The sequence below is a fragment of the Lagopus muta genome, chromosome 5, assembly GCF_023343835.1.
Source record: "Lagopus muta isolate bLagMut1 chromosome 5, bLagMut1 primary, whole genome shotgun sequence".
Lineage (NCBI taxonomy): Eukaryota > Metazoa > Chordata > Aves > Galliformes > Phasianidae > Lagopus > Lagopus muta.
The window spans coordinates 27,011,621-27,028,278 of NC_064437.1; the positions used below are offsets into that span (position 1 = coordinate 27,011,621).

The following is a 16,658-nucleotide window of genomic DNA, read 5'->3' on the forward strand; positions in this document are numbered from 1 at the left end:
GAGCACAAGAAGCAGCGGAGATGCTTTTCTTCTCTGCATCTAGAAATCTGATTACATCTGAAAATAACATCATATAATCAGACCAGTGTGGTACCTGCCCCATTCATTGTGGAGCTCTTTAGGTTTGTGCAGAGTTGGAAATAGCCAGACTTGATTTATACTTTAGGCAGGCATGCGCCACCCTTGGGAACCAGATCTTGCCTCTTTATCTGTGGCTTATTGTGAAGCTGGACGAAGCACATGGCACTCATGGCAGAAGCTTCCAGGTGGTTCCTTCTGCTGTCTTGCTGTGATTTACAGAGGCATCACAACTGGGAAGAGAGGGAGCCCACTGGAAAGCTGGGGTAAGATTTAAAATGGACAAATCCCTGAAAAACAAAGCACTGGATTTGTCAGGCTGCCTGTCCAAAATGAACAGGCACAGCTCCTCATATGTGAAATGCAATGCCACCATCTAACAGAGAGGCTTGCTTGGAGAGAAGAGCAGCTGATGGATGTCTGCAATGCAATCTGCAGCTTGGCTGCAGGAAACCTTAGAAAGGAAAAAAGAAAAAAAGAAAAAAAAAAAAAAAACACCAAATCTGGGGCTCTCTACTGAATGAAGCCAGTAGAAAAAAAAAAAATAAATACCAAGAATCTGCTTTGCATCCTGCTCTCCCTCAGGCACCAGCAGCAAGGACCTCAGATCTGTGGACCTTTACTCCCAATACAGTGAACTGCAGAAAGCCATGTTCACTGTGTGGCACTGCCTTTCCCTGTAAGTGTGGACAAGCTTATCCATTTTAGCTGAAGTTCCCTCAAATATGCAATCAGAAGCAGACACTCTGCATGGAAACTTCCGACTGAAGACTGGCAAAGCCTCATTTGCAATTGAAAACAGTGGAAAGTGTCTGGCAGAATAAATTACAGACAGTGATATTACTTTCTAGAGTGCTCCTAAGCCTTTTGTTTTTCTCATTTGCTCACACCCTGCCATTAAATTTTTGCCCAAAAATAACAAAAGCATGTTTTCCCCCTACTGTGACCTCAAGAAAATACATGAAAATCATAGAATCACCAAGGATGGAAAAGCCCCCCAAGATCACTCAGTCCAACCATCCACCTACCACCAATACCTCCCACTAAACCATGTTCCCCTGTACAACATCAAAATGTTTCTTGAACGCCTTCAGGCTCAGTGACAGCAGCTGTGATTTAGTGCAGATGATGCAAAGTATCACAGAAAGCTTTAAAAATTAGCCCATAGGATAACAAAAGAGAGGTGCAAGACGAGCATTACTCATTAGCTGTATGCTGAGTGCTGGGCCAGTGGTGGCATTTTTGGAAACTCAGAGAAACAATGCCAAGTGTCTCCAAAGCATAGGGAAACACCCTTTGGCAGCAGCACATTTCCAAACACTGTGCAGGAGGCCAAGTTTTTCAGCTGGAATCCAATGCACACAGAGATCAAACCAGCAAGCAGTTCCACTATGGTTTTCTGTGAGTGAGCCATCCCCAGTAGCAAGCAGGGGTGTTTAGCAACACTGTGCATGCATGGAGAAGCCATCTGAGCTTAGCAAAACCTGCCGATGCCTTCAATTGGGAACATAAAGCTCAGAGGGAAATCCCAGATGTTTTTATAATATAAAGAAGTCACTGCCAGCTCTTCCTAAGGCTGGCTGCGAAAGCACTTAGCATCCCCACCTCGTGCTGCAGACATCAGCTCTGCAAGGCTGACCCTGCACCAGGAACTGGCACAGATTCCTCTTACTCTGGCACTCCCTTGTCCCAGGCCTTCATTTCTCTGTTTCTTTTGCTTGTGCAAAGGAGGCTGTCCTGCTCCATTAAGGGTTACAGCCGAGCTGCCAGGCAAAGGGCTGGCACGGCACCCTCAGAGATCCCTGAGCATCACCACACACCCACAGACACCTGCCAGCCATCCCAGTCAGGTTGGGACAGCACCATGCCTCCATGCACAATGGGCCCTTGCTGCACCCAGCAGGAAAGCACCTGAGGTGGTGGTTTACCTGGCTTTAAAAACAAGATCCAATAAATGAATACTAACAGTGGCCAACTGTGCACAGCTTCATCTCTGTGTTTTGAACTGGGGAGCAACTGATGGAGTCTCAAGTAGTAACTAATACCACAGAAGCACGAAGACTAGATGCTCCAGATTTCAAAAATTAAAATGTTAATTAAATACCTGGAGAAATGAATTCGCCAAAATCTTAGCTTATGAGTAACAAGATAAGCATCAAAATAGAATCATCACCGAGGTTTCTTAGTATGTCAGAGTGATAAAAAAAATACACGGTAAAGCTTTAGAAAATTCAGACATGCTAATCCTTCCTCCATACACATTTGCTCCATTTCAGCAAGCTTTAATCTTGCTTTCATCTAAGGGCCAGCCTCATGTTTCATCACTGTCCCTTCAGTGCAGAAGCAACTAGAATGCTTGCATGCCCGTTCAAAAGCCTGAAGCCATTTTATATTGTTCATAAAGTGAGAAGAAGACTGTGTGTTTATTATATGCAAAGGCAAGAGCTGGAGAAAGAAGTGCTGCAGTAATTTAAAAGCAGCCATGAGCACACTGCCCACGAATATCACAGAATATGTGATTGTGATACTATGAATATCATCCTTCCCGGTCCAGACACTGTTTTTTAAGCTTTACTGCCCAAAGGCATCAACAACAAAGAAGCTTTAATCATCTGAAGGACTATCTGAGAGCCTTCTTGCTCTCCTTTTAATATCTATGAAGTTTCCACCAAAGGCAAAGAGTGCCTTCTAATTTGTGGCCATGCTGTACTAATTAAAATCTTCCAAAATCCTGAAATCTTCACGATTTTGGAAAGCATCAAGTACAAAAGAGCAACAAACTCCACACACACAGTGTAGCCTTCCCAATTACAATTCGGGGGCCCATGTGAGCACATTTCTTACCTTCCCTATTATATAGCTCTTCTTGATATCCTGTGCTTAATCCAGCACTGTATGCAGCTTCTTCTACACAAGCAGTAGAAAAGCACTTCCTACACGAGCAGTAGAAAAGTCTTCCTTTCCATCCTGAGCTTTACTTTCACCCACAGTACCACAAAAAGACCTTTCCCACCAAGTTCTTCTTTCCCAATTATCACACTCAGCTGTACCAACCACGATGTAGCACTGGATTAAGTGGTTAGCTTTGGTGGAAGAGAGTTTGTCCTACATGGGGAAGGAACCGAACCCAGCTTCCCATTTGCTTTGGCAGAGGCAGAATCTGTACCATGCAATGGCTAACTGAGATTTCTGCATTTGTGAAAACCTCAGACCATTTACAGACGTGAAAAGGCAGTGATCACAATCTTTTTACTGACAAATTCAAGCACAACATTTTAGCTCCTTCCCTGATGAGGGAAATTCTCTTCTTTGTTCTATGTGCCAACTTATAGAAACCTGGCAGTGGCACTGAAAATTAATTAATAGAACTATGCAAGCAGTAGAAACTGAACAGAAAAGTTATCTCCTGCCTTGGTGTCTCAGCACCGAAATCTGAAAGTTACCGAGCTCAGTAAATGCTATTCAAGCTGGGTGGCAAATTCACCTCCTATCAGTCAATGCCCCTTGATGCTCTTTCCTTGCATTCAGTCAAAGCTAAAGTCAAGCATCTTGCCCCCATGAATTAAAGAGCGCAGGAAGCAAGGAGAAGCAACCTCTACTTTCCAACACAAGCTCCAGTTTATAAAACTAGGGGATTAAAATCTGCCACTGGCTCCAACAGCAACACCCTCCCAGAGGAGTAAATCTTCTCAGAAAGCAGATAAAAGCAAACAGATTTTTCCTCAAAACTTCATTTCTTAAGACCTTCAAGAACTTATAAACTCAGCAAGATGCATACAATGAGAAACTAATATCCACAGTGCAGTATGAATTTCCCACCCATTTCCCTTTCTTTCTTTCTTTCTTTCTTTCTTTCTTTCTTTCTTTCTTTCTTTCTTTCTTTCTTTCTTTCTTTCTTTCTTTCTTTCTTTCTTTCTTTCTTTCTTTCTTTCTTTCTTTCTTTCTTTCTTTCTTTCTTTCTTTCTTTCTTTCTTTCTTTCTCTCTCTCTCTCTCTCTCTCTCTCTCTCTCTCTCTCTTTCTCTCTTTCTCTCTCTTTCTCTCTCTTTCTCTCTTTCTCTCTTTCTCTCTTTCTTTGTAAGAAGCAATTATGCCCACTCCATGCAGCTATGCTAACCTGTGGAAACAAGAGAGAGGATTTCCAAAACACAGAGAGACATAACTTGTAACAGGCTGAGAGAAAAGGCTGTAAGTACAGCCAGACTTTAACAAAACTCCGTTGGACTTGCAGCCGTCCACCAAATTAAAACCAGAAGGTCCTACACAACAGCTTAAAGCAGAAAATCAAATATACGGTCTGAGCGCCTGTCCAAAAAAAAAGGCCAACTTTTCCACAATTAAATCCAAGTTACTCTCCCACCTTCCAACACCCCTGCCCATGGCTGTGTGCACTCTGGCTGGCTGTGGGCAAGGATTTGCTTCCAGAGCTGCATCTGGCACTGCAGTTCTCTCTCCCCTTACTTCTGCTGGTATCTGTGCATGTGGTTTCCTGTCAAGCCAGCAGCAGATCTTGTTATCTTCTCTTTTCACGGAAGGATATGAGAGGCTGCTCTTCAGTCTCTACGACTTGACAGAACAAGAGGAGTCCATCATCTTTTAGAGCTACGCTGTATCTTGCAGGAACACATCAAAAGTGTTTTATCCTTGTACAAAAGAAAATCTCATCTTAATTAGTACCACACTAAAACTCATAGGCAAAGCAAATGGCCATTAAGAAATGTCTTGCAGACGCTAAGTAACAGCTCTCATTGTCAGATGAAAGGAAGGATGAGGTGGGGAGGTCTGCGAGAAAAAAAGCCCTGAGCAACAAGGAACCCATGGGAGTTATCACCCCTTGGCCACAGCTGCCCATCTGCCTAAGCAAGAAAAGAAATGATGGAAAAGCAGGAGAGGAAGGAGGAATAACAGCTTTTAGACAAACAAACAGATTAAAAGTATTTGACTACAAAGCCTTGTCCTCCAGACAGCTTGACTTTTACAGCAATGGACAGATTGGATATGGTCAAGTATAGCAAGCTGCTTTCATAAAAACAACCTCTGGAGAACTTCAAGTTTTTTGCACATTACACCCTTTTAAGACATACCTGTTGAAACTGCTGGCAGTGAGTTTTTAAAATCTCTCTACTTCCCCAAATTCAAAAACATTTGTTCCCAAAAGACCACAGAGCTTGGTGTACCACCGTGTTGCTGGAGCTGCAGAAACGGAAACTGCTGTGTCCTGTGGGGCCATTCCTCCCTCAGAATCATGAAGGTTGCAAAAGACCACTCAGATCATCAAGTTCAATCATCAGCCCATCACCTCCATGCCTGCTAAACCACATCCCTCAGTTCTCCAACACCTCCACGGACAGTGACTCCACCACTCTTTCTGAGAATAAATTGTTCCTCACATTGAACCTGAACCTCCTCTGGCCCAACGTAAGGTCATTATACTTCATCATTTTCCCTCCCACTGTCAGACGGGCTGCCTTGATTGATCCCACCTGAAAGCAGAGACCCCTAAGCAGACTTTGTCAGCTCCATTTGGAATCTCCAGCAGAGGGCATGCTACTAAGCTTTTCCTTTATGGCACTTTCACCTTTTTCTCCAGTTTCATAATTGCACTCTGAGTGCATAACGCCCCGCTACCTGCCCATACTGCTCCCTGTTGGGTGCAGCACCCATTGAATACCATTGGACAAATCATGCAACAAACACCTCCCGCCACAGGTTTAGCCCATGCCTCATCAAGCTGGGAGCACAAATTGTTCTAACAAACCCTTTTCGCATGACCAACTGCCAGTCTCTTAACTATTATTGTCGATTCTTTAAACTCACTTTCAGTTGCATCTTTCCATCCTGAGTAATTCCCATGTGGTCCAACCAAAATCCTACAAAGGATTATCTCCTCCACAAGTCTTTTCTTTCTTTTTTTTTTTTAAGGGCTCAGTCCAAAAACTAGAGAAAATATATACACTTTTGCCAAAGTGGGCAAAGAGACTTCTGGAAATTACAAAGCCTCTAAATCTGCATGCATGTTGATGAAGAGACCATATCAGCCGACTTCTTCAGCCTTCAGCCCCTTGTTTCCATTTGTTACCGAGAGTTTTCTAAGTAACCTAGAGGGCTTTACACTGTTCGAAATTACCATTATGACAGCAAGTAATCCAATTACCGAGAGCAAGCAGGCAGCAGTCCTGCTGCACATGGAAGAAAAGCTCAAAGTTTGCTTCTTGTTCCACCTACGGAATCAGCAGCTGAGTTGCTTCCCTATGCGGGCCGGGGGCCCGAGGCACACACCGGGCAGCACCAAGTACCACATCCTGCACGCTCCAGCCTGAGAGCTGCTGCCCCGTGTGGCGTAGGATGCGATTCGGTATAGGATGCTCCTCCTGATTGCTTTTCCTTCTGGAGGTAATAACTTAAGGGCTGACTCTGCACAAAGTGCCTCATTAATTCTTTTGCAGAGCAAGAGTCGAGAGCGGGGCACTCTCACTTCCAGTAAGACAGCAAGCTTGAGATAATGATTTCATTAGGTTTTTGACAATGATCTGCCTGTACACAGGCTGGGCAAAGCGCAGCTGTGCTCGGTGTGCTCTAGGCATGGGTGGGCACCTCACTCCGACAGTGCCCCAGCCCAGCCCAAACACATCTGAATCGCATGTCCTCCTGCACTGCTGTGAAGCAGCTAAAACGCTCCCGAATCTCTTCACTGCAGTAATTCAGCATCAGGCTTCTCGGGCACTCTTGGCTGCCTTCACTCACACACGCACCTGAAGGACTCTGCTGTGGAAGTGCGATGTTGGCGGTGATGTGGGAATGTGTCAACGATAAAGGAATTCACAGATTGCTCCCCTGTGGCTCCGAGGGGACCCGGGGCCACCCGCACCGGGGCAGCGCTGAAGGGACCTCGTAGACAAATCCACACATCTCTGCCAACTGCTTTTGGGTCAAAGCCATCCATCTGACGTTTGGAAGTCTTTGTGCTGTGACTCCTGGGAAACTCTTTGCAAATCCCTGCCGTGCTGCGTGCAGGCAGGTGAGAGCACAACGCATTCTTGCAATTACCTCAAATTAATAAAAATACACCCCAAGACGCACCCTGGAGAATGCAGACTTTAACAGCGTGACAAGCACACACTTAAAACAACTTCGGCATTTTCACTCCCGGACCGTCCCAACCTCCCGCCCAAGCCCCAGCCCAGCGCTTCTCCCACCGCAAAGCCCCACGCAGCCGGGTCCCTCCGAGCCGAGCCGCCGCCGCCCTACCTCGGATGTAGGCGCACTTGCTGTCGTCCAACGGCCCGGAGGCTGAGCCGCCCATGCTGTCGGCGGAGCGCGGAGCGGCTGGAGCCGCCGGGGAGCGCTGCCGGGGATCCGCGCCGCCGCCCGCCCCGCGCCGGCAGGCGCCGCCCCGCCGCCGGTTGGAGGCCCGGCCCCCGCCGTCCCGATGCCGACCCGGAGACCGGCGCCGCCTCACGGCCGGGCTGTGAGCCTGCGGGGTGCGGTGGCGGCGCTGCCGTTAAGGGCTGGGCCATCCGGCACGACCCCGGCGCAGAAGGGTTTCTTTGCACAGTAAGGTTTTCACTGTGGCTGTCCACGGTATGCGACTCGCTAAGGTATTTTCTTCCGTTTTGCAGTTTTCATGGTGCCGGCTCGGTTGATTTGAAATAGGCAGCACGGCACGGGTGTAGAGATAGGACAAGGAGCGATAGCCTAGAACTTGAACATAGCAAGTTCCATACAAATGTGTGGAAGAACTTTATGGTCAGGGTGACAGAGCGCTGGAACAGGCTGCCCACAGAGGTGGTGGAGTCTCCTATGGAGACACTGAGGATCCGGCTGGACACCTACCTGTGCGACCTGTTGTAGGGAACTACTTTAGCAGAGGGTTGGCCTCAGTGGTCTCAAGGTCCCATCCAACCCCTTGGATTCTGTAATTCTATGATGCTGTGCCCAATAAGTTCACCATGCAGCTGGTGAGTTCCAATACACATGGGTTGTACTGAAGATTCACAGTAACTGGAAGCTCTGTGTCTTAGACCTAAATATTCCTGATTCTGCTTGCACGCACCTCTCACCTGCTACAAAACCATTCTAAGTTTTGCTTGAGATGGTGATGCAGGAAGTACCCTCCGAGATTAAAAACTTTCAGGCTGAAGCTCAAAGCTTTTAAACCAATGCTAAACTAAGGCACATTAGAAATACTGAAGACAAAACAGAAGCCTTTGGGTAATACCAAGTTTAGTGTTCTTCTAAAACAGTGCTTCCGGTGTCTGTAAGCATCTTGGCTGAGAATTTAGCCTCATACTAAATGAGTGCACTTCAGAGGTATAAGGGGGGTGAGCCCTTCACCGGTGCGTTTGATGCCTCTGTTTGGAGGACCAAGCTTACCAGCAGGAAGGCAGCTGCTGTGGCTGTTCATGGCATGTCTGTGAGCAGTGTGAGTAGGTTGCAGAGAGGAAACGCACTGTGTGCTGTCCTGCATTTTGAAGCATTTCTGCAGGGTGGAATTTGGCCTCCAGTAAGCGCTGCTTATCTGAGAAGCCTTTCCTCATGTACAGCCTTGTGAAGGATGCAAGTCATCTCTGTGCATCTGGAGAGAGCACCTATGGGAAATCCAAGAGTTTGACTGGCTTGCTCTTCTGTGTCATCATTCAGCACTAAGAAAATACACCCAATCCCAGAAGCTCAGTGCTCCAGAACAGATGCCAGTGTGCATGCACAGAAGGGGAAATCTCTCTGTGTAATTACAGTGAGGATGAAAACAAAATGAAAACAGATTTTTATTTATAACATTTTAAGTGTCAGTAGAATCTGATCCCCAAGATGCTCAAGCACTTCAGAAGCTAATTAAAGAACATAATTTTCCTTTTAAGATAAGGAAATGCTGTATTTTAATATCAAAGTTTGTATGTTCAGCAGCTTAAAAAAGATTCCGTAAGAAATGTAAGCAAGGTCAGATATAAACAATCTTCCTTCTGCACTGTTTAATAACAGACCTATCCTTCTCCAAGATAAGAAATTGGCCTTATTGGATTTTAATCTGATGTAGCATAACCACACTGAAGCTGTCAGTGATAAAGTGACACTTCAAAACAAAAACACCTAGCAAAGACAAAACAAGTTTGGTTTTCTCTGTGAAATTCTGATCTTAAGGGTGAAAAAAAGCTTCACTTCTCTCCTGAATCACTACTTCTCTAAATAGCTGTTTTGTATTATGGCCTAAAGGGCAACGTGATGGAGCTCTTCCATATTCCAGTGAATGTGAGTGCCTGAACCAGGTGAAGAACATCCTGCCTGCACCTCCTCCCAACCAAGAAGAGAAGATCCATCTCTGGTGGTGGTGTAGCATAATGAAGTACAGATGTGATTTCTGCATCACTGGAGCCCAAGATGCACACATGGTCTGGATCCATGAGGCAGCCAGTGAATGTACTGGGATCTCTCATAGCTAAATATGTGCCCTACACAGACACTGTGCTACTGTATTTTCTATCAGCCTCCTGCTTTATTTCAGGAGAGGAGGAAGAAGGAGACTCCCTTCACACTCACTGCTTTATCATCTCACTGTAATTCAATCCTGACTTGACTATGACATAAACTTGACAACAAGATCCTTTCTCAACACAAGCAGCCATAGCATGCAAGTAATAAACTTGCAGTGGTTGTTAGCCAAACACAGCCCTTACAATTATCACAAAGCTGTTCAGCTGCAGACAACTTATCAGACAGGCTGATAAAATCTGTGCCCCGCTGTGGGCCACTTCCTCTGTGTACCAACACTTGTCTAATTGTAAGGTGTGCAAGAAGCCACTTGCTTCAATAGAGTACAAAACAGCACCTGACTGCAGCCTTGCTTAAGAGGGAACTGCAGGGTTCATCCTACATGTACTCTTCCACAACCTTCTTGGTTGCTTCATAAGCATAATTTGGATACGTTTAAATGCTTCTGCAGATAAGCATAACCTTATCAATCAGTGGAACCATTTAAGTGAGATGCATGTGATATCCACTGGGAGAGAAGAGTAATTACCCAAAACTACTGTATATGATTTCTACAAAAGAAAGCAGCCATTTAAGTCAGCTGACTTCTGTAAACAGAAAAACAAGGTGCTCTTGACAGACAGCTGCAATAACAATAAAACCATTGAGAATACATAATAATTATGTACTGCCAGAAGAAACTGTTAATCATTATTGTACAAATGTCAAAACTAGGTTACAGAGAGTACCAGGGAGACATATCAAAATATAAAAGCAGCACTTTTCTCAGGGCAGACTGTTTGGTGAAATATGTGCAGACTCCCTCACATCTCAGTAACACAGAAAAATGTTACTCTTACGGGCTATTTTCAGAAGGCTTGAAGGAAGTCCTAAGATGTAGCTGGGGAAGATACTCTAACAGAATCACAATTGTTCTGGGTAGAAAAAAAAAAAAAAAAAAAGAAGTATTTTGATAACATAGCTTTCAAAAAAAGGTAAGAGAGTGGCACGAGGTACTGAAAACCCACAGACGGGTGAAGAGTAGATTCTGATTGATTCTTAAGGAAGGGCTTGACAGGAAGATAGCTGTGAAAGATAGCACATGAAGTGCTACTATATTGTAGGGAAGAGAGAAAAATGACGTGTGTGGTAACTATTCAAAGAAAGAAACCCCCAAGTTTTGTTACTTCAGAAGATACAGATGACAGTCTGAAATACTCATCAAGGAGGAAAAGCAAGGCAAACGTATACTTCAACAGCAGAAGATATCTTGGTAGTGAGATTTTATCATTTGTAAAAGAATCTCTATCTTTCAGTAGTACTGTGAGAGAACACAGTGTACAAGATGGTGCAGGACAAAATGTGATCAGTTTTGGGGACCTCAGTACAAAAAAGACACTGAGGCACTGGGGCGTGCTCAAGGGAGGGCAACAAAGATGTGAGGGGTCTGAGCACAGGCCTAGTGAGGAGTGGCTGAGAGAACTAGGATTGTTTAGTCTGGAGAAGAGGAAGCTAAAAGAGACCTTATTGCTCTCTCTTAACAGTGATAGGATGAGTGGAAATGCATTGGGGGAGGTTCGGGTGGGGATATTAGGAACAATTTATTCTCCAGAGGAGTGGTGAGGCATTGGAACAGGCTGCCTAGGAGGTGGTGGAGTCGCCATCTCTGGAGGTGTTGAAGAACAAGGTAGCTGTGGCTCTGGGAGATATGGTTTAGTGGTTTAGTGGGAAAGGTGGTGATGAGTTGACAGCTGGACTTCATGATCTTGGAACTCGTTTTCAACCTTAACGATTCTGTGATAAATGTCATTTTAGTCCACACAACTGAACCCAATCCATAATCCAAGAGATTTTAAAAACTTTTCAACAATTAAACCTTCTTATAATGTGCTAACAGTGATGTGTCAGAGTTCAGTTATCCTCTGCTAACATTTAATAAATACATACACCTAGCTCACAGTGAGGCTCAGGAGGACATTGGCCTTGCGACAGAGCTAGGATTTCCAGTCTTAGTATCCAAACAGCATATATCTTGTTCCTCAAGAATACACACTTAGAATGGAGCAGTAGAAAGTTTGGAGTAAAAAACTTTTTTTTTTTCTTAGTCATTCATTAAAGAGTGAAACAAGTCATGACTGCTACACTGTAAATGATGGCTATAACTTGTCTGGGTTTTGATACTTGAGTAGGAATGCTTGAACACTTAAGTCTTAAAGACATTAAGTAAAGCAAAACTTGAGAATGCTGCTTAAATAAAATCACTACTCCAGAATTAGTAGGGAGGCATCTGACTAGCTGTATACCTCTGAGAGAAACTATTTTCATTTCTTTCCCACCTGTAAAGGCCCTTCAGTGTGTCTTTGGTTCCCAGTTCACTTGGAGTACAAAGATTTGTCAATATGTTCTGTTATACTTTTTATAATCAGATACCCAAGTTCTTTGTTTGCATGGCATATTTCTAACTTGAATATCATGATTGCTTTTTAAAAACATTTTCTAAAATTGGCCTATTATAAATAAACAGATTCTCTGGAGTACTGCTCTGGACATTCTGGTCATAGAGAAGGATGTACAGTCTGGACACCATGAAGACTTGCACAGAAAAGTCCTATGAAACCAGTAACCTCACCAGAAAAAGAGACTGCACCTTACTTTAACTTTGAAATAATTTATCCCCAGCCTGTGGTGAACGGCTTCCCCTGTCCATCTCTTCCTTCTCTTTCAGTTCTTACTGCTGGAGTTGCTGGCCTTAACCCTGCCATTTGGGAGCTTAATGAGATAATTGTTTTGCTCTTGTTCTTTTGATACCAGCCTTTTGACTCTCTGAAGCTGAAGAATGCCTTTGGAAGGCTGGAGAGGCAATGCTGTATCTAGAAGAACAGGAAAAGTAAAGAGGTTCAGCAAACCAAATACAAATGGGAATCAGTATGGAGGAAACTCAGTTTGTTAGGTTGCAACACTGAAGTAAGTGTACCTGGGAAAGGAATGAAGTTTCTGAATAGGGATATGAAATTCAGAATCCCTAACCTGGTGTTCTTGATTTTCTTTACCATAAATTAAAGAATCCTAGAGATGAGAATTGCCTCTGGCTGTTGTCTACTCCATTTGCCTGTCCTAGTGGCTAAGGAATTATGTCTTTTTTGTTTATGCACAAATTAGAATACACTGTATGTGTTGAAATGCTCTTGTTTACTAAATACACAAATCACATTTGGGAAATTCAAACACCATTTCCTTCTTAGTCACTAGGTTATGAAATCTGTTAAATGACAATGCTGGAGGTGATCTTCCTGCTCAGCTTGCAATAGAGGCTGTAATTTAATTAGTTAACGACAGTCTAATGTCGAATGCAGCTAACATACAGGGCCTCTGCAAATTCATTGTTGATGCAAGCTTCCTCACTTGATGCACGGATTTTCTCCCTTAGCTTGAAACAGAGATACTGTATAGAAACAGTATAAAAAACCACAGCTGACTGCACTTTCTACAGCTACAGAAGAGCAGATTAAGAGACAAAGCTCGATCTGTTGAGTCAGCAGAAATTTCACAGTAAAAATCCATCCCTTGTAGATTCAATGGACTCTATTTCCTCAAAACAGCACCCACAGCTGCTTGGGAAGACAAAACCAACAACTACATAAGTGGTGAAAATTCATATATAGGGTGAGATTTGCAGGAGGCTTTTAGCACAGGTGACAGAAGGAGCATCAAATAGGGCGCAGTTGTGTTAATGGAGATAGGCTGAACAACAAAGATGTGACCAAAACTTTCTTCCCAAGCAAGGAGATGCTCGTGTATTATTAACTGTCTTCCAGAAATACAGTAGGCAAATGCTGCAGAAGCAGAATGATCATGCAGACATGATTAATAAAGGACAGGACTATACTCCCCATGACATCTGGGTTTGTGTCTTCTGGGCACAGATGGTTATGGTTGCTTCTTTTTTTTTTTTTTTTCCACAGTACATTCATTAAGTCTAAACACAGGGTTTAAATGCAGTCTTCCTGTTCCAAGTCTCCATTTTCCATGGAGAAGCTCCTATTGGGAACCTATCCAAGAAGGCATATGCCGTGATTGAAATGGGATTTGCTAAACCATCTTGCACACTGAATGCATTACAAGAGTTCAAAAGCATTACCAATACACAAAGGAGAGCTGAAATGTTTGGCTTTTTTTTTTTTTTTTTTTTTTTTTTTTTTTTTTTTTTTTTTTCCCCTGTCTCTCAGAAATGATTGTCTTCACTGCTTAATTTTCTTTCTAGATAATTTATGGAAACCTTAGCACTCCTAGGTTTCTAACCATAGTAAATGGATCCTAACATGTTTACAAGTTCTGCTCATGAAGCTTACGTTCTCAAGTCCATAAGTCCATCCATTCATACCTCGCTTCTGACCTGGGGAAGCTACACAGCAATAAGCTTTCCCAGCAAGGGGCACAACACACTAATCATGTCAGTGGGTGAGGTACCTGCTGATCCTTGTAATCCTGTTAGCTTCGTGCTCCTCTCCGTCTCATCTGCAGACATGCAAGAATTTGCCCATGCAAGAGAAGCTCCAGCACTCGGTGTGACATGATTTGTTTGTGAATGGCACAATTTATTTGTTGGATCTGCTGCAGTAACGCTAACTGGTATATAAATTGCTGAAGCGAGAACCAGGAATCTTTGCCATTTATTATAACCAAGACTTATTCAGGTAATAATTCTTGGACATGGAGTTCTTCATTGTCTCCTAGGAGAAAATGGAATGGAAAGATGGAAGAGTGTATTACCTTCCTTTGCACTGATTTCCTTACACTAACTCTCCTGCTCTTCTAGTCGTTAATGTGGGCAACAAGTAATCTGTTATTTAGCTTATCTGGCTTGTGTTTGCTCTAGCTATCAGTAGAGCAGTTGCTGTATCTTACAAAACATATGTCCGTCTGTTGCATTAGCATTGTTTTGTTTTATGTTCTTCTGTGTTAAACACTAAAACATTTCTTTAAATATACTTCTGCATTACTGCCGAGCAAGTCATATACACATGCCAAGTGCAGTGTCTGTTATGTCTCTTACAGTGATTAATGCTGATTTGTCTAAGCACTATGGTTTGCTGCAGTAGCAGTGCAACATACAGTCTTGATCTGTACAACTTAGAAAGTATCTAATATCTCCTTTTAGTTCAGTTCTTTTGTGCACTTCTATATGACAGCAATCCACTTACAATTGATAAGCTCTATCAAATCACTAGTAAGACTGTCTTTTTCAAGGCAATTTAAATGTCAGCACTTATCTCGCTTTTACAGAAAGGAATAATACGCAAAAATATTGCTTGCTTTTATATACACACATCTATCACTGTAACTTTGGTATTTTTGCTGTACTGCATTGAACATACTGGCACAGTCATTGTTGTAAAACAGCCTTCTGCAGAAAAAAAGAAAAAAAAATCATGACTTTTTGGGATAAATTTTAGCAGAAATCTCTGTTCTCCTGGCTATTCAGATAGTGCAGATTTACTAAATTGGTTCTGATCACAGTCTGTTGCAATAATGTTCGTGAGTGCAATGCAGCTGTTGCTTTTCCTTCCTTTTCTGTTTCATAATAAAGTTAGTATTTCCATAGGCACTGAAATCCTCTCTTTCCTGACATGAAAGAAAAAAAGCATTCTTCTGTTATTCAGCTTACTTTGAAACATGATGATTAGGAATATTATCACAGATCACAGAAAAGTCTAGGTTAGAAGAGACTTCTGGAGACCATCTGGTCCAACGTTCTGCTGGAAACGGGGCTGTTGTGTTCAGTTGTCCAAGTCTCTGTCAAGCCAGATCTTGAATATTTCCAGTGAGAAAATTCTACCATTTCCCTGGGCCACCTATTCCAATATGTAATTGTTCTCACCATGAAATTTTGTTCTGTTTATACCCAGATAGAATTTCTTCTAGAAGCGGCTTTTTTTCGTCTTAAACTTCATGTGTTTTCTCTTGATGTGGTCAGATAGGCAAATAACTAGCACTTGCAAGTCTAAATAACCAAAAGAAACAGCAGTGGCTTTGTTTTATTTCTGACGATGTCATGTTGAATACTTAGTAATTGAACTACCTCAAGGCTAGCTTTTGTCCGAATAATAATAATAATGTGCAGCCACAAACCCTCTCCTTGCTCTTTTGCAAAGCCTAAGTACTGGACAGAACTCAGCAGCCGAAGTACTCTGTCAAGTACTGAGGAATCAGGGAAGTAGGCAGGAGGTTAAAATTAACAGCACTCCTGTTCTGCCATGGCCACTCCATTTTAAAAGTTTTTCAAGGACTTTGTCTACACAGTATAATTGCAAGGGTCCAAACTGCTGCCAGAAGGCCTCTATTCAACTCCCATTTTGTGCACTGCTGTAGATTCAAAGCAGTATGCAAATCTAAACCTGTAGTCCTGCCAACAATTACCTGTTGCTTGGTGCAATGCCCAGAATAAAACCCTGTAAAATTTTAGACTCAAGCCTCTGTTGCCCTGGTATATTACTATGGCTTTTTAAACAATTGCCAAAAAAAAAAAAAAGAGAGAGAGAGAGACGATAAAAATGTTTAGATTATGGAATGAGCATGCATAATGGTTTGGCTACAGTTCCCTTCTCTTCCCAAAATATGTGAAAGAATAACAAGAGGAAATACTAAAAAGGACCAGCAATCCAAACAAAAGTTGTGAGGTCAAACTCTCACTTGTTCCTCCTTCCTTCTCTTTATCGCTGCTGGCCACTTTGCTGCTGGCTCCAGCTGAGGGGACTGCGTGCATTGTTAGCCCATGGACAAAAACAATAAACGACAAGAAAAGATTTCATGGGTCCCTGGTGATATCTTGAGCTGTTCTAAAGAGTTGTGTGGTGCAGAATGAAAATCCTTTGAAAACAAGGAAACAGAAACTGAAGGACCTGCTAGAGATCCTTAATTCCTGTCACCGTCATGGGCAATTATTCGTGAGCTGCACAAATGACAGCTGTATTGACTGTGTTTAGGTGCATCTGCAAAGGATGGTAAGGTAAAGCACTGTATTAGCTTGGCAAGACTGTAACTGCAACTGACAGGGATGAAGTAAGGATTCAAAGTAATTCTGAGGGCTTTTAGTGGTACAGAAACACAGAATAGCCTG

The 16,658-nt window shown here is 43.1% G+C and overlaps 1 protein-coding gene across 1 annotated transcript in view; it reads right to left on the reverse strand.

Annotated features, from left to right (window-relative positions):
* The window catches only part of NIBAN1 (niban apoptosis regulator 1), a 60,383-nt gene extending 52,942 nt beyond the window's left edge, over positions 1-7,441 (reverse strand). Inside the window, exon 1 of the mRNA XM_048945842.1 lies at positions 7,325-7,441. Within this exon, the coding sequence (XP_048801799.1) occupies positions 7,325-7,379 (55 nt within the window). The 5' untranslated portion in view covers positions 7,380-7,441. The remainder of the gene's footprint in view (positions 1-7,324) is intronic.
* Between the last annotated feature and the right edge of the window lie 9,217 nt (positions 7,442-16,658).